Genomic DNA, 17929 nt, shown 5'->3' with positions numbered 1-17929 from the left:
TTTGGGATTGGAATGAAAACTGACCCTTTCCAGTCCTGTGGCCACAGCTGAGTTTTCCAAATTTGCTGACATATTGAGTGCAGCACTTTCACAGCATCATCTTTCAGGATTTGAAATCGCTCAACTGGAATTCCATCACCTCCACTAGCTTTGTTTGTAATGATGTTTCCTCAGGCCCACTTGACTTCACATTCCAGGATTTCTGGCTCTAGGTGAGTGTGAGTGATCACACCATCGTGATTATCTGGGTCACGAAGATCTTTTTTGTATAATTCTTCTGGTATTCTTGCCACCAGCGCTCAAGGGGCCATCTATTAAAATGGAAGTTTGTGCAGTTATTTTATATGAATAGGTGATAAGACCATACCTTTTGGTCTAGGTTAATTTTAACTACCTGTAATCTTTTTTTTTTTAATATATGTATGTTTAAATTTTATTTATTTATTTTTGGCTATGCTGGGTTTCTGTTGCTGTGCAGGCTTTTTTCTAGTTGCAGTAAGCAAGGGGTACTCTCCAGTTGCTCATTGTGGTGGCTTCTCTTGTTGTGGAGCACAGGCTCTAGGGTGCACAGGCTCAATAGCTGTGGCACATGGACTTAGTTGCTCCGTGACATATGGGATCTTCCTGGATCAGGGATCTCCTGCATCGGCAGGTGGATTCTTTACCACTGAGCCACCAGGGAACCTAATACATTTTTTTTTTCTAACTGCAAAAATAGTGTTTCTCTTTGTAACTCACAGTTGCAAACAGCTATAACTTTTCGAGAAAGGAAGATAACTCTCCTGAGCATCTGAAGGAGGAAGTTTCTATAATCCAAAGTATGGGCTACCGGAACCGGGCCAAAAGACTTTGGCAGAGTGAACCTGAAAATCCTACCTTGGTAAGGCCACTTTTGTGTGTTCTGATAATAACTCTTTATGGAGCATGAGAGTTAGTGAACGTGCTGGATGCTTTTGGATTTATATAAAGTCAAGTAAACAAGGGAAGATGGTCAATTAAGTATCTGAACAAGAGTTAAAGGAGTTGAGAGAAGGTCCCTGGTTTTAGTGCTTTATCCATTCTGATGCTTGTCTAAGATGGCCACAAGGACACTGATGGTTTTTAGCTTGCTAGCTTTTGTTTTATTATTATTTATTTGCTAAATTTTAAAATAACCGTCTTATGGCACTTCTCCAGACACGAAGAAGTATCTTCTATTTTACTTCCTCTGAAAAGTTGCCGGGGGTGGGCGGGGGAGATCAGTTTTTAATACTTGAAAATTGCTTCAACTTTAAGTGTGATTGTCAAAGAAAATACAGAGATTTGCTCTATTGTTACTCATATGTGAATGAATAATGAGGATCTTAAAAATAATAGTTCTCATAGGACCAGCATTCATTTCTCAGTAGATGTTGAAGGGCCCCAAAAGAAGGAAAGCTTCATCAGAGTAATATTCTTTCCTGTACTGAATATTAAGCCTGCTGGATTTTATTCTTTTCTTTTCTTTTTTTATTTTCATTTATCCTTTTTAAAAATTTACTTTATCTTCGTTATTGCCTCTGTTATCAGATGTGATTAGAAGTGTGTAGTAAATCAATTTCATTCCTTTTCTACACTATAATATAAAGTATTAGTTTAAAATATGCTTTCCCCATTTAAAAAAGAAAGAAAATGAAAATTTAAAATATGCTTTCCTTATCCTTAAAAAAATTACACAGATGATACACACTTAAGTATAGAAAAATTTAGAACAACTGAGAGAGGGAGAAAGTATTCAAACCACACAAGACTCGTACATCTTAGTGCATAGTTTGCCAAGTGTTTTTTTGAGGTTAGCTCATTGATACCTGTCTGTTTGTTTTGTCCAGAGCTTTGAGTTTCTCTTAAGGAAAACAATGCATAGAACTGGCTAACGATTTGTTGATCATTTACTGCTTAGCAGGAAACCAGTCTTACTGTCGAACTCTCTAACCTTGGAATTGTCAGATCTCTGAGGACAAAGCAGCAGACACAATCTCAGAATAAGTCCGTCTACATTGAATTGGGTAAGAGTCTCAGATTTTGTAAGTTTAGAATAATAGTTGCTGGATTCCTTGTCTAAGAGTTTTACTAAAAACCTTGGTCACAATTTATGCAATGGCAGGGAGCCCTGAAAAGTAAGAATAAAATAAATTTTCTAGCCTTATGATGTGTGATAAATAATGTAGAAAGATGCAGGTCTCACTTTAAAGCACCTTACTTTATAAAGAGAACAAAACGAAGGATATGTGGTTTTCAGTTAAGTTTAGTTCAGTCGCTCAGTCATGTCCGACTCTTTGCGACTCCATGAATTGCAGCACGCCAGGCCTCCCTGTCCATCACCAACTCCTGGAGTTCACTCAAACTTAAGTATGTGCAAACACAGTTTGGGAAGATGGAGAGTAGGGCTAAGAAAGAACATGATGGGTGGGCTATAGCATTTGGGTCTAAGATTTGGAAAACTCAGCAGTGGCCACAGGACTGGAAAAGGTCAGTTTTCATTCCAGTCCCAAAGAATGCTCAAACTACCGCACAATTGCACTCATCTCACACGCTAGTAAAGTAATGCTCAAAATTCTCCAAGCCAGGCTCCAGCAATATGTGAACCGTGAACTTCCAGATGTTCAAGCTGGTTTTAGAAAAGGCAGAGGAACCAGAGATCAAATTGCCAACATCCGCTGGATCATTGAAAAAGCAAGAGAGTTCCAGAGAAATATCTGTTTCTGCTTTATTGACTATGCCAAAGCCTTTGACTATGTGGATCACAATAAACTGGAAAATTCTGAAAGAGATGGGGATACCAGACCACCTGACCTGCCTCTTGAGAAACCTATATGCAGGTCAGGAAGCAACAGTTAGAACTGGACATGGAACAACAGACTGGTCCCAAATAGGAAAAGCAGTACGTCAAGGCTGTATATTGTCACCCTGTTTATTTAACTTATATGCAGAGTACATCATGAGAAATGCTGGGCTGGTGGAAGCACAAGCTGGAATCAAGATTGCCGGGAGAAATATCAATAACCTCAGATATGCAGATGACACCACCCTAATGGCAGAAAGTGAAGAAGAACTAAAGAGCCTCTTGATGAAAGTCAAAGAGGAGAGTGCAAAAGTTGGCTTAAAGTATAACATTCAGAAAACTGAGATCATGGCATCTGGTCCCATCACTTCCTGGCAAATAGATGGGGAAACAGTGGAAACAGTGGCTGACATTATTTTTGGGGCTCCAAAATCACTGCAGATGGTGACTGCAGCCATAAAATTAAGAGACGTTTAGTCCTTGGAAGGAAAGTTATGACCAACTAGATAGCATATTCAAAAGCAGAGACATTACTTTGTCTACCAAGGTCCGTCTAGTCAAGGCTATGGTTTTTCCAGTAGTCATGTATGGGTATGAGAGTTAGGCTATGAAGAAAGCTGAGCGCTGAAGAATTGATGGTTTTGAACTGTGGTGTTGGAGAAGACTCTTGAGAGTCCCTTGGACTGCAAGGAGATCCAACCAGTCCATTCTGAAGGAGATCAGCCCTGGGATTTCTTTGGAAGGAATGATGCTAAAGCTGAAAGTGCAGTACTTTGGCCACCTCATTCGGAGAGTTGACTCATTTGAAAAGACCCTGATGCTGGGAGGGATTGGGGGCAGGAGGAGAAGGGATGACAGAGGATGAGATGGCTGGATGGCATCACCGACTCGATGGACGTGAGTTTGAGTGAACTCTGGGAGTTGGTGATAGACAGGGAGGCTTCGCGTGCTGCAATTCATGGGGTCTCAAAGAGTCAGACACAACTGAGCGACTGAACTGAACTGAAGATTAATTATACTAGACTAGAAAGATTTATCTAGACTTTATCGACTACATCAACATCTTTGACTGTGTGGATCACAACAAAGTGTGGAAAATTCTGAAAGAAATGGGAATACCAAACCACCATACCTGCCTCCTGAGAAATCTGTATGCAGGTCAAGAAGCAACAGTTAGAACTGAACATGCAACTACAGACTGGTTCCAGATCAGGAAAGGAGTACATCAAGGCTGTATATTGTCACCCTGCTTATTTAACTTATATGCAGAGTACATCATGTGGAGCTGGATGAAGCACAAGCTGGAATCAAGATTGCCGGGAGAAATATCAATATGCATCCTTACGGCAGAAAGTGAAGAAGAACTAAAGAGCCTCTTGATGAAAGTCAAAGAGGAGAGTGAAAAAGGTGGCTTCAAACTCAACGTTCAGAAAGCTGAGATCATGGAATCCGGTCCCATTATTTCATGGCAAATAGATGGGGAGACGATGGAAACAGTGAGAGACTTTATTTTCTTGGGCTCCAAAATCACTGCAGATGGTGACTGCAGCCATGAAATTAAAAGACACTTGCTCCTTGGAAGAAAAGCTATTAACAACCTAGATGGCATATTAAAATGCAGAGACATTACTTTGTCCACAAAGGTCCGTCTAGTCAAAGCTATGGTTTTTCCAGTAGTCATGTATGGATGTGAGTTGGACCATAAAGAAAGCTGAGTGCAGAAGAATTGATGATTTTGAACTGTGGTGTTGGAGAAGACTCGTGAGAGTCCCTTGGACTGCAAGGAGATCCAACCAGTCAGTCCTAAAGGAAATCAGTCCTGAATATTCATTGGATGGACTGATGCTGAAGCTGAAGCTCCAATACTTTTGCCACCTGATGCGAAGAACTGACTCATTGGAAAAGACCCTGATGCTGGGAAAGATTGAAGAAAGAGGAGAAGGGGATGACAGAGGATGAGATGGTTGGATGGCATCCTCAACTCAAAGGACATGAGTTTGAGTAAGCTCCAGGAGTTGGTGATGAACAGGGAAGCCTGGCGTGCTACAGTCCATGGGGTGGCAGAGTTGGACACGACTGAGTGACTGAATTGAACTGAAAATTAATTATACTAGACTAGCAGAGAAGGGAATGGCACCCCAGTCCAGTACACTTGCCTGGCAAATCCCATGGACGGAGGAGCCTGGTAGGCTGCAGTCCATGGGGTTGCTAAGAGTCAGATACAACTGAGTGACTTCACTTTCGCTTTTCTTTTTCATGCATTGGAGAAGGAAATGGTAACCCACTCCAGTGTTCTTGCCTGGAGAATCCTAGGGACTGGGGAGCCTGGTGGGCTGCCGTCTATGGGGTCGCACAGAGTCAGACACAACTGAAGCGACTTAGCAGCAGCAGCAGCAGCAGCAGAAAGACTTAAGAACAGCTGAGCTCAGTTCAAACAGGTCTCTCTATGCTTTATCCTATAGAATATATTTATAATTGGTAAGAATGGCCCTCCTTTGGGCTCCCAGGAACCACCATATGTTTGCCATAGCACTAAGCAGATTCTTCAGAAATTTCGTATATGTCTTTTCCTCTTTTAAGATCATAAGTTCCTAGACTACAGATGTTGCCTCATAAAAATAATTATAATAGACAATATTTAGGAACAGTTACTGTAGTCCAGGCACTGGGGTTTTACTTGTGTTACTCTCATAAGATGCATGACAAACCTGAGGTGGTTCCAACTATTACACTGTTTTATAGATGAGGGAATTTAAGGCACAGAGAGGTTAAGAAATTCTGCCGGGGTCGTAAAGCTAGGTAGTTAGTGACAGAGCCACAATTCACACATGGGAATTCTGGCTTCAGAACCTGTACTTGTAACCACAGTTCTTTGTTGCCTGACATACGTATCATTGTTCCTGCAATGTAGTGTATGTGTGCTAAGTCACTTTAGTCGTGTCTGACTGTTGCGACCCCATGGGCTGTAACCCGCCAGGCTCCTCTGTCCATGGGATTCTCCAGGCAAGAATACTGGAATGGGTTGCCATGCCCTCTTCCAGGAGATCTTCTTGACCCAGGGATCAAACCCACATCATCTCCTTCATTGGTGGGTGTGTTCTTTACCACTAGCGCCACCTGGGAAGCCCTGCCATGTACTGGGTGCTCAGTAAATATTCCTTGAAAATATGTTTTGCAACAAGTACAGTTTTTTGAGTTTAACCCTTTCAATAAAAATCCTTTTATTGATTTCTTATTTGGGGGTCTTTGGGGAATTTTTTTAGGATCTGATTCTTCTGAAGACACAGTTAATAAGGCCAGTTATTTCAGGTGAGTCAGAGTGCTTTTTTCTATGAAACTGGCATTTTTGTATTTAGTTAATATTAAGGATTGATATTTCTTTAGGTCAGAATCATGGCATTGGAATAGACCTTAAAGATAATCTACTTTAACCTTATTTTATAGCTGAGAAAATATCCTTTTTGTTTGTTTGGTTTCTTAGTAAAGCATTTGTAAGAGTTAAAGTAACAGTAGAACTCTGCACAGACTTGCTTCCAGCAGATGGCTGTGCTCTGGCTTAGTTCCTTGTGTACAACAGTGTTGACTCAGTGGTGATTGTGGCTGCTGAAAACATTACTCAGTTTTCAATTTTTCCTTCTACTGTTCCTTAATTCTGTCTGTAACTCAGACTTTGTCTACATCAATTAAAGCATAATTTGCAAGCAGCCCCAAAATGGATTACTTGTTAAATTGCTTTCCTTAGGAATTATTGCATGACCCTAAGATCTGTGATAGCTTGTCTGAACTATGATAATGTCACTGTCAATGAGATTTTGTTTGCAAGTGACATTTTCCTGGTCTCCCCATTGGGAGAAAATGGTTTTTAGCTTGAGAAAAAGCCCAGAAGGCAGTGTTCCAAAGTGATATGTTCTTTGCATTCTACTGGAATGTCTGTTCCATCCCAGTGCTCCCTTTGTTTAGGTAACTGTGCTTGTGTTTTCATTAATACATACTTTAGGTTTTGTTGGTTTTTTCTTTACTATCTTTTAGCTATTATTCAACTGTCATTTAAATTTTGGCTCATATTTGTGTGTCCATAAAGCAATGTTCTATACTCCTGCTCTGATTTTTGTGTTCTGTCTATGACCATTTCATTTTGTCTAGAAGTTACCAAAGGAGAGTGCTGATTTCAGAAAGTGAATCAAATCGATCAGTTTATCACAGCCCTACCTAGCAAAGCTAAAATATTTGATTATTTGACAACCCTGTGCACATATAAACAACTTTTTCACTAAGGCTTGTGTCTTTTCCTTATAGTGTGGGAGACCATGAATTGTTAGAAATCACCCCTCAAGGAGCCAAGGCCAAGACCAATTTGAATCCTGCAGAAAAGGGTAATGGCAAGTCTTCTAACTTAACAGACACTAAAGAGAGAATAAGTAGATACAGTACGGTAATTAGAGTATTTTGAAGAACCATTTGGAACATTTTTATAATTTACAATATCTTTTGGCAGAGTTAGGATATGGTACTTTCTCGGATGTCATAGTACAGCCTGATCTATTTCAATGGCACTAGACCAGTTTGGTTATAATAGTACCCTATGTGATTGGTTGTTGCCTTTTTACTTTTAATTGCTGTGTTTGTATTTCATATTTTGCTTACTAGTACTCAGATACAGGGAGTATTAGTCTGAAGATAGAATGTTATATATCTGATGCCCAAACTGCTTTTTTAAATTGAAGTATAGTTGATTTACAACATTGTATTGATTTCTGCTGCACAGCAAAGTGATTCAGTTACATATATATAAAATACACATTCTTTTTTTTTCCATGTTCTTTTCTATGTTACGGTTTTATCACAGGATATTGAATATAGTTCCCTGTGCTATACAGTAACACCTTGTTATTTATCTATTCTATATATACTAGTTTGTATCTACTAACTCCAAATTCCCCCTCCATCCCTCTTCCAACTCCCTTCCCCCTTAGCAACCACTTGTCTGTTCTCTGTGTCTGTGAGTCTCAAACTGCTTTTAATTCACTGTTAAAGGTTAGGGAACTAGAAGGTGTGATTTATGAGTAGGGAGAATTCTGAAATTAAAATTTTAATTATCTTGAGCAGAAATAATGAGAATCTAGACAAATAGGAATTAAGCAAAAAAGTATGAGCTACATCTTCAGTATACTTGGTAGTCTGAGGTTAATTTCTCTAAGAATAGCCAGTTCTTCATTACCCTCCAACCAAGTTACTAAGTTGTATTAAGTACATATTGTTTTCATAATAATTCTGTTTTTAAGCACCTTGTTGTTGTTGTTGTTGTTGTTCTTTCCAGCTGCTTGTGAGTTTTCTGAGAAGGACATAACAAATACTGAACATCATCAACTCGGTATTAAAGATCTGATCACCACCCAGAAGCATGCAACTGAGACGCATCCAGAAAAGTATCAGGGTATTTCTGTTTCAGACTTTCACGTGGAGCCATGTGGCACAGATACTCATGCCAGCTCATTACAGCATGAGAACAGCAGTTTATTGCTCACTGAAAACAGACTGAATGTAGAAAAGGCTGAATTCTGTAATAAAAGCAAACAGCCTGTCTTAGTAAAGAGCCAGCAGAGCAGATGGGCTGAAAGTAAGGGCACATGTAAGGATAGGCAGATTCCCAGCACTGAGAAAAAGATAGTTCTGAACACTGATCCCCTGTACAGAAGAAAAGAACTGCGTAAGCAGAAACCTGCATGCCCTGACAGTCCTGGAGATTCCCAAGATGTTCCTTGGGTAACCCTGAATAATAGCATACAGAAAGTTAATGACTGGTTTTCCAGAAGTGATGAAATATTAACTTCTGACGACTCGTGCGATGGGGGGTCTGAATCAAATAATGAAGTAGCTGGTGCAGTGGAAATTCCAAATAAAGTTGATGGATATTCAGGTTCTTCAGAGAAAATCAACTTAATGGCCAGTGATCCTCATGGTACTTTAATACACGAAAGAGTCCACTCCAAACCCGTAGAGAGTAATATTGAAGATAAAATATTTGGGAAAACCTATCGGAGGAAGTCAAGTCTCCCTAACTTCAGCCACATAGCTGAAGATCTAATTCTAGGCGCATTTACTGTAGAACCTCAGATAACACAAGAGCAGCCCCTCACAAATAAACTAAAATGTAAAAGGAGAGGTACATCAGGCCTTCAGCCTGAGGATTTTATCAAGAAAGTCGATTTGACGATTGTTCCAAAGACTCCTGAAAAGATGACGGAGGGAACTGACCAAACAGAGCAGAAACGTCATGGGATGAATATTACTAGTGATGGTCATGAGAATAAAACAAAACGTGATTATGTTCAGAAAGAGCAAAACGCTAACCCAGCAGAATCATTGGAAAAAGAATCTGTTTTCAGAACTGAGGCTGAACCTATAAGCATCAGTATAAGCAATATGGAACTAGAATTGAATATCCACAGTTCAAAAGCACCTAAGAATAGGCTGAAGAGAAAGTCCTCTACCAGGAAAATTCCTGAACTTGAACTAGTAGTCAGTAGAAACCCAAGTCTACCTAATCATACTGAGCTACCAATTGATAGCAGTTCTAGCAATGAAGAGATGAAGAAAAAACATTCTAGCCAAATGCCAGTCAGGCAGAGCCAAAAGCTTCAACTCATTGGAGATAAAGAACTTACTGCTGGAGCCAAGAAGAATAACAAAACATATGAACAAATAAATAAAAGACTTGCTAGTGATGCTTTTCCAGAACTAAAGTTAACAAACACACCTGGTTATTTTACTAACTGTTCTAGTAAACCTGAAGAGTTTGTTCATCCTAGCCTTCAAAGAGAGGAGAACCTAGGAACAATTCAAGTGTCGAATAGTACCAAAGACCCCAAAGATCTGATATTAAGAGAAGGAAAAGCTTTGCAAATTGAAAGATCTGTAGAGAGTACCAATATTTCCTTGGTTCCTGATACTGATTATAGCACTCAGGATAGTATCTCATTACTAGAAGCTAAAACCCCAGAAAAGGCAAAGACTGCACCAAATCCATGTGTGAGTCTGTGTACAGCAACCAAAAACCCCAAGGAACTTATCCATAGGGATTTTAAAGATACCAAAAACAACACAGAGGGCTTTCAGGATCTACTGGGACATGACATTAACTACGTCATTCAGGAGACAAGCAGAGAAATGGAAGACAGTGAACTTGATACACAGTATTTGCAGAATACATTCAAGGCTTCAAAGCGTCAGACATTTGCTCTGTTTTCCAATCCAGGAAATCCACAAAAGGAATGTGCCACAGTCTTTGCCCACTCGGGGTCCTTAAGGGATCAAAGTCCAAGAGACCCCCTCAAATGCAGACAAAAAGAAGACAGTCAGGGAAAGAGTGAGTCTAAAAGCCAGCACGTGCAGGCCATTTGTACAACAGTGCACTTTCCTGTGGCTGATCAGCAAGATAGGACGCCAGGTGACGATGCCAAATGTAGCGCAAAAGAAGTAACTAGGGTTTGTCAGTCATCACAGTTGAGAGGCCACAAAACTGAACTTGTTTTTGCAAATAAACAAGGGGTTTCAGAAAAACCAAATCTTATACCATCACTTTCTCCCATCAAGTCATCTGTTAAAACCATATGTAAAAAAAGCCCATCAGAGAAGTTTGAGGAACCTGTAACGTCACCTGAAAAAACATTGGGAAGTGAGAGCATCATTCAAAGTGCAGTGAGCACAATCAGCCAAAATAACATTCAAGAAAGCACTTTTAAAGAAGTCAGCTCAAGCAGTGTAAATGAAGTAGGTTCCAGTACTAATGAAGTAGGCTCTAGTGTTAATGAAGTAGGTTCCAGTGGTGAAAACATTCAAGCAGAACCAGGTAGAAACAGAGAACCTAAATTAAGAGCTTTACTCGGATTAGGTCTTACGCAACCTGAAGTCTATAAGCAAAGTCTTCCTGTAAGTAACTGTCACCATCCTGAAATAAAAAGGCAAGGAGAAAATGAGGACATGCCTCAGGCTGTTAAGGCAGATTTCTCCCCATGTCTAATTTCAGATAACCTCGAACAACCTACGGGAAGCCGTCATGCTTCTCAGGTTTGTTCTGAGACACCTGACAACTTGTTAAATGATGATGAAATAAAAGAAAATAGCCACTTTGCTGAAAGTGACATTAAGGAAAGATCTGCTGTTTTTAGTGAAAGTGTCCAAAAAGGAGAATTCAGAGGGAGCCCTGGCCCTTTCACCCATACACATTTGGCTCAGGGTCACCAAAGAGGGGCTGGCAAACTAGAGTCAGAAGAGACTGTGTCTAGTGAGGATGAAGAGCTTCCCTGCTTCCAACAATTATTGTTTGGTAAAGTAACCAGTACACTGTCTCCATCTACCGGATGTAACACTGTTGCCACTGAGGGTCTGTCTAAGGAAACAGAGGAGAACCTAGAATCATTGAAGAGTGGCTTAAATGACTGCAGTGGCCAGGTAACATCAGCCAAGGTGTCCCAGGAACATCACCTTAATGAGGAAGCGAGATGTTCTGGTAGCTTATTTTCCTCACAGTGCAGTGCAATGGAAGACTTGACCACTAATACAAACACCCAGGATCCTTTCTTGATGTTTGAGCGTCCTTCCAAACAAGTGTATCAGTCTGAAAGCGAGGAAGTTCTGAGTGACAAGGAATTGGTTTCAGATGATGAAGAAAGGGAAACTGGCTTGGAAGAAGATAGTTGCCAAGAAGAGCAGAGTGTGGATTCAGACTTAGGTATTGGAACCAAGTTTTTGTGTTTGCCCCCATCTGTTTTGTAGAGATGAGCTAAATGTCTATGCCTTTGGGGGAACACATTTTAGGAGTTTCCAAGCACAGTGAAAGTAACTGTTTCTTAAACTTTAAACATGTTCCTCCCAGGGTGCTTTTCCTTTAAAAAGTCCATTACCCAGCTAGAACATCTTTTCTATTCGAATGAGATTTAATGCCCTAATTACTGGCAAACTTATATCTGGTTTTCATTATGATTTCTTAGAGGAAATCATCTGGGTGTCCCCAAAGAGTATAATCATTTTGTGTGACATGAAAGTGAAGTTTGTCTTGCCATCTTTTTTTACATCTGAATCTATTTTTATTATAATTTAAGGTGAAGCAGTATCCGACCATGTGAGTGAAACAAGCCTCTCTGAAGACGGTGTGGGGCTGTCCTCTCAGAGCGATATCTTAACCACTCAGGTAAAAAGCACAAGGGAATGTGTATGCAGTGTTCTTTGCATTCACTGCTGTGCCTCCTGCCTTTTTACGTTTGCTTACATCATCCCTTAGAATTAATGGTATAACAGATGTGTATGGGATCTAGTCTCCTCAAATTGAATTGTAAATACCCAGATGGGACACATGGTACCTTCTGTCTGTCTCTCTCTCTCTCTCTCTCACACACACACACACACACACACTTACCAGTTTATTCATTGCAGAACATTAAATACTGAACTTAATGAGAAAGTGAAACCTTCAAAACCCATTTGCCCTATAGCAAAAACGTATTGTGAAAGCACTACTGTATCAGAGGGGTGTGTTTCTTTTCAGTACCAAATTGTTACCTACAAAGTTCTCTTCTTAGTAGAGACTATCTAACCTTTCACTGTTTGATGAATATTTCTTTCTGTTGTTTCTTTGTTAATCAGCTAGTTATTTGTTCTTTAGTGCTGATAAGTCATCTTTTTTAAAAAAAACATACACAATTTTACTTCCTGTACCTAGTGGTCAACATACAATATTTTGGTTACATGTGAGGGACATAACAGCTTTGTCATATCTACAACATTTAGTAACATAACTATTTCAGTGCTGCTGGCAGAATAGTCTCCTAGAAAAAAACCTTCTCTACTGAAAATTAACATCATAGTCCTCCCAGAACCTGGCTTTGTCTCCTAATTTTTATATTGTAGAAGTGGCACCAGACTTTTCAAGTTCTTATATTCAAAAATTCAGGCTCATCTCAGCTTATTTTTTTAGAGTACAATCACAGTGGTTGCTGGTGTGATACTGAAAAGAGTTCTGTACCTGACTGTGTTACTTATTTCTGAACTATGATATACACTTTTTTTTTTTTTCTATTTTATTTTTTTTTATTTTGGCTGCACTGGGTTTTTGTTGCAGCATGTATGCTTAGTTGCCCTGCAACATGTGGGATCTTAGTTCCCAACCAGGGATCAAATGTACATCCCCTGCACTGGAAGGCAGATTCTTAACCACTGGCCTGCCAGGGAAGTCCCAATGCATATTGGGACTTAAGGTGCAGATATCTGGACTACCTGGGATCATCCTGCCCTGACTTCTTTTTCTTACCAAATCTTAAATACACCTTCAGCTACTAGCAAGTGAATGACTTTTTTTTTTTTTGAACTTCCTAAAATGCCAGATTAGATAAAACTGAGAAAAGCCATATAAAGTTATATATGTGCATCATAGAAAACCTAGAAAATACAAATAAAAATCATTCACAGATGAACCTTGAAAACATCATTAAGTAAAATAAGCCGGGTACCAAAGGACAAACTGTATGACTACTTTTATGAGGGACCTAGAATAGTTAAATCCATAGAGACAGAAAGTAGACTAGTAATTACCAGGGACTTGGGGGTGGGAGAAGTGGAAGTTATCCTTTAATGGGCCCAGGGTTTCAATTTAGGATGGTGAAAAAGATATGGAGATAGATACTGATGATGGTTGGACAACAATATGAAAATACTTGATGCCACTAAACTATATACTTAAGGATGGTATATTTTATCACAGTTTTAAAACTCACCCAAAGAGAATGGTTCGGTAAATTTTAACATTTATCTCTGGGAGCATACACAAAAGATAGATAATAGAAGTTGCCTTCAGGTGGGGAAATAGATGATTAACAGAAGGAGAAAGCCTTATTTTTCTCTGAATATCCTTTTTTGTCTTGAATTTTATATCATGTCCTTGTATTAGTTATTTTTAAAATTAAATTCTGTGAGTTAAAAATCACTACTATTAACTTATTGGCATATATTCTTCTACTCTTCCTATTGTACACAAGGGTATGTGTTGTGTACATACCTTATCGTTAAAAATCATTCAGTTATATAATATATTTAAATTTAAAAATTAAAAAAATCATTCAGTTAATACTCTACATACTTATATTTTATTAATTTATTTTAATTGGAGGCTAATTACTTTACAATATTGTGATGGGTTTTGCCATATATTGACATGAATCAGCCACGGGTGTACATGCATCCCCTATCCCGAACCCCCTTCCCACCTCCCTCCCCAACCCATCCCTCTGGGTTGTCCCATTGTACCGACTTTGAGTGCCCTGTTTCATGCATCAAACTTGGACAGGTCATCTATTTCACAAATGGTAATATATATGTTTCAATGCTATTCTCTCAAAACATCGCACCCTCAGCTTCTCCTGCAGAGTCCAAAAGTCTGTTCTTTATATCTGTGTCTCTTTTGCTGTCTCGCATATAGGGTCGTCGTTACCATCTTTCTAAATTCTATATATGCGTTAATAAAATGTATTGGTGCTTTTCTTTCTGACTTATTTCACTCTATATAATAGGCTCCAGTTTCATCCACCTCATTAGAACTGATTCAAATGTGTTCTTTTTAATAGCTAAGTAATATTCCATTGTGTATATGTACCACAACTTGTTTATCTGTTCGTCTGCCAATAGACATCTAGGTTGCTTCCATGTCCTAGCTATTGTAAACAAGTATTGTAAGTGCTGCAATGAACATTGGGGTACATGTGTCTCTTTCAATTCTGGTTTCCTCAGTGTGTATGCCCAGCAGTGGGATTGCTGAGTCATATGGCAGTTCTATTTCCAGTTTTTTAAGGAATCTCCACACTGTTCTCCAGAGTGGCTGTACTAGTTTGCATTCCCACCAACAGTGTAAGAGGGTTCCCTTTTCTCCACACCCTCTGCAGCATTTATTGTTTGTAGACTTTAAGATAGCAGCCATTCTGACCGGTGTGAGATGGTACCACATTGTGGTTTTGATTATTTGCATTTCTCTGATAATGAGTGATGTTGAGCATCTTTTCATGTGTTTTTTAGCCAATTATATGTCTTCTTGGGAAAAATGTCTGTTTAGTTCTTTGGCCCATTTTTTGATTGGGTTGACAATTTTTCTGGTATTGAGCTGCATGAGCTGTTTGTATATTTTTGAGATTAATTCTTTGTCAGTTGCTTCATTTGCTATTACTTTCTCTCATTCTGAAGGCTGTCTTTTCACCTTGCTTATAATTTCCTTCATTGTGCAAAAGCTTTTAAGTTTAATTAGGTCCCATTTGTTTATTTTTGTTTTTATTTTCACTACTCTGGGATTTGGGTCATAGAGGATCTTGCTATGGTTTATGTCAGTGTTTTGCCTATGTTTTCCTCTAGGAGTTTTATAGTTTCTGGTCTTACATTTAAATCTTTAATCCATTTTGAATTTATTTTTGTGTATGGTGTTAAAAAGTGTTCTAGTTTCATTCTTTTACAGGTGGTTGACCAGTTTTCCCAGTACCACTTGTTAAAGAGATTGCTTTTTCTCCATTGTATATTTTTGCCTCCTTTGTCAAAGATAAGGTGTCCATAGGTGCGTGGATTTATCTCTGCGCTTTCTATTTTGTTCCACTGATCTATATTTCTGTTTTTGTGCCAGTACCATACTGTCTTGATGACTGTAGCTTTGTAGTCTGAAGTCAGGCAGGTTGATTCTTCCAGTTCCATTCTTTCTCAAGATTGCTTCGGCTATTCCATACAAATTTTGAAATCTTTGTTCTAGTTCTGTGAAAAATACTGTTGGTAGCTTGATAGGGATTGCATTGAATCTATAGATTGCTTTGAGTAGTATACTCATTTTCACTATATTGATTCTTCCAATCCATGAACATGGTCTATTTCTCCATTTGTTTGTGTCATCTTTGATTTCTTTCATCAGTGTTTTATAGTTTTCTATATATAGATATTTTGTTTCTTTAGGTAGATTTATTCCTAAGTATTTTATTCTTTTTGTTGCAGTGGAGAATGGGATTGTTTCTTTATCTTTCTGTTTTTTCATTGTTAGTGTATAGGAATGCAAGGGATTTCTGTGTATTTTATATTCTGCAACTTTACTATATTCATTGATTAGCTCTAGTAATTTTCTGGTGGTGTCCTTAGGGTTTTCTATGTAGAGAAGCATGTCATCTCCAAACAGTGAGAGTTTTGCTTCTTCTTTTCTAATCTGGATTCCTCTTATTTCTTTTTCTTCTCTGATTGCTGTGGCTAAGACTTCCAAAACTATGTTGAATAGTAGTGGTGAGAGTGGGCACCCTTGTCTTGTTCCTGACTTTAGGGGAAATGCTTTCCATTTTTCGCCATTGAGGCTAATGTTTGCTGTGGGTTTGTCATATATGGCTTTTATTATGTTGAGGTATGTTCCTTCTGTGCCTGCTTTCTGGAGAGTTTTTATCATAAATGGGTATTGAATTTTGTCAAAGGCTTTTTCTGCATCTACTGAGATAATTGTATGGTTTTTATCTTTCAGTTTATTAATGTGGTGTATCACATTGATTGATTTTGAATATTGAAGAATTCTTGCATCCCTGGGATAAAGCCCACTTGGTCATGATGTATGATCTTTTTAATATGTTGTTGGAATCTATTTGCTAGAATTTTGTTGAGGATTTTTGCATCTATTTTCATCAGTGATATTGGCCTGTAGTGTTCTTTTTTTTGTGGCATCTTTATATGGTTTTGGTATTAGTGTGATGGTGGCCTCATAGAATGAGTTTGGGAGTTTACCTTCCTCTGCAATTTTCTGGAAGAATTTGAGTAGGATAGGTGTTAACTCTTCTCTAAATTTTTGGTAGAATTCACCTGTGACGTCATCTGGTCCTGGACTTTTGTTTGTTGGAAGATTTTTGATTATAGTTTGAATTTGTGTGCTTGTGATGGGTCTGTTAAGATTTTCTATTTCTTCCTGGTTCAGTTTTGGAAGGTTATACTTTTCTAAGAACTTGTCCATTTCTTCCAAGTTTTCCATTTTATTGGCATATAGTTGCTGATAGTTTTCTCTTATGATCCTTTGTATTTCTGTGTTGTCTGTTGTGAGTTCTCCCTTTTCATTTCTAATTTTGATTTGATTTTTCTCCCTTTTTTTCTTGACAAGTCTGGCTAATGGTTTGCCTATTTTATTTATCTTCTCAAAGAACCAGCTTTTGGTTTTGTTAATTTTTGCTATAGACTCCTTTGTTTCTTTTTCATTTATTTTTGCTCTGATTTTTATGATTTCTTTCCTTCTACTAACCCTGGGGTTCTTAATTTCTTCTTTGTCTAGTTGCTGTAGGTGTAAAGTTAGGTTATTTATTTGATTTTTTTCTCTTGTTTCTTGAGGTAAGCTTGTATTGCTATGAACCTTTCCCTTAGCACTGCTTTTACTGAATCCCATAGGTTTTGGGTTGTCGTGTTTTCATTTTCATTTGTTTTTATGCATATTTTTATGTCCTTTCTTATTTCTTCTGTGATTTGTTGGTTATTCAGAAGCATGTTGTTTAGCCTCCATGTTTGCATTTTTAGTGTTTTTTTTTCCTGTAGTTGACATCTAGTCTTACCACATTGTGATCAGAGAAAAGATGCTTGAAATTATTTCAATTTTTTTGAATTTACCCAGGCCTTATATTGTTTTTACTATGTCACTAAATTTTCTTCAGTGAAAATTTGAATTGAGGGTTGAATATGAGGGTTTCAGGGCAAGATACACAGTTTGCTATCATGTACAGCACTGTGGTCTTATCTTGATAATTAAATAATTTGCCCATATCCCCAATGACTTCCTTAGTATGGAATTTTGGTGTTTGACACATGTTATTGATTGTTCTTTAGGAAGACTAAACCAAGTTGTGCTTTTCCAGCCCTTGGAGCTACTTGGTAGCTCCCATTTTCCTATACCTTGGCCAGCACTGGGTAGTATCCAGTTTTAAACTTCTAAGTCTTGGCATCACTCTGAGGACTGTAGGTAGAGGGCTTGTCTCATCTTGGCCTGTTTTCTACATGGAGCAAATCCTTCTAGGACTGAAGCCTTCTGGAGTCAGACCACTGCCTGTTCTCTGCCTGAACTGTCGCCAATATTCTCCACTTCTGCAGAATTGCCATGGT

The 17929-nt window shown here is 38.6% G+C and overlaps 1 protein-coding gene across 10 annotated transcripts in view; it reads left to right on the top strand.

Moving 5' to 3' along the window:
• Positions 1-17929, top strand: part of BRCA1 (BRCA1 DNA repair associated) — a 71998-nt gene that overhangs the window by 18324 nt on the left and 35745 nt on the right. For 4 of the 10 annotated variants that reach the window (XR_011463466.1, XM_070366831.1, XM_070366828.1 and 1 more), the window contains 6 exons: positions 741-880; positions 1919-2024; positions 6064-6109; positions 7097-7173; positions 8118-11531; positions 11902-11990. Coding sequence is in view for 9 of the 10 variants with exons in the window: in XM_070366831.1 (XP_070222932.1) it covers positions 741-880; positions 1919-2024; positions 6064-6109; positions 7097-7173; positions 8118-11531; positions 11902-11990 (3872 nt within the window). In the remaining variant the exon portion in view is untranslated. The remainder of the gene's footprint in view (positions 1-740; positions 881-1918; positions 2025-6063; positions 6110-7096; positions 7174-8117; positions 11532-11901; positions 11991-17929) is intronic. The other 6 variants (XM_070366833.1, XM_070366830.1, XM_070366836.1 and 3 more) reach the window with 3 other exon arrangements.

Source organism: Bos mutus, unplaced genomic scaffold, assembly GCF_027580195.1.
Source record: "Bos mutus isolate GX-2022 unplaced genomic scaffold, NWIPB_WYAK_1.1 CTG215, whole genome shotgun sequence".
NCBI lineage: Eukaryota > Metazoa > Chordata > Mammalia > Artiodactyla > Bovidae > Bos > Bos mutus.
Note: the sequence above shows the minus strand (reverse complement) of the source record. Positions and strands in the feature narration are given on the sequence as shown.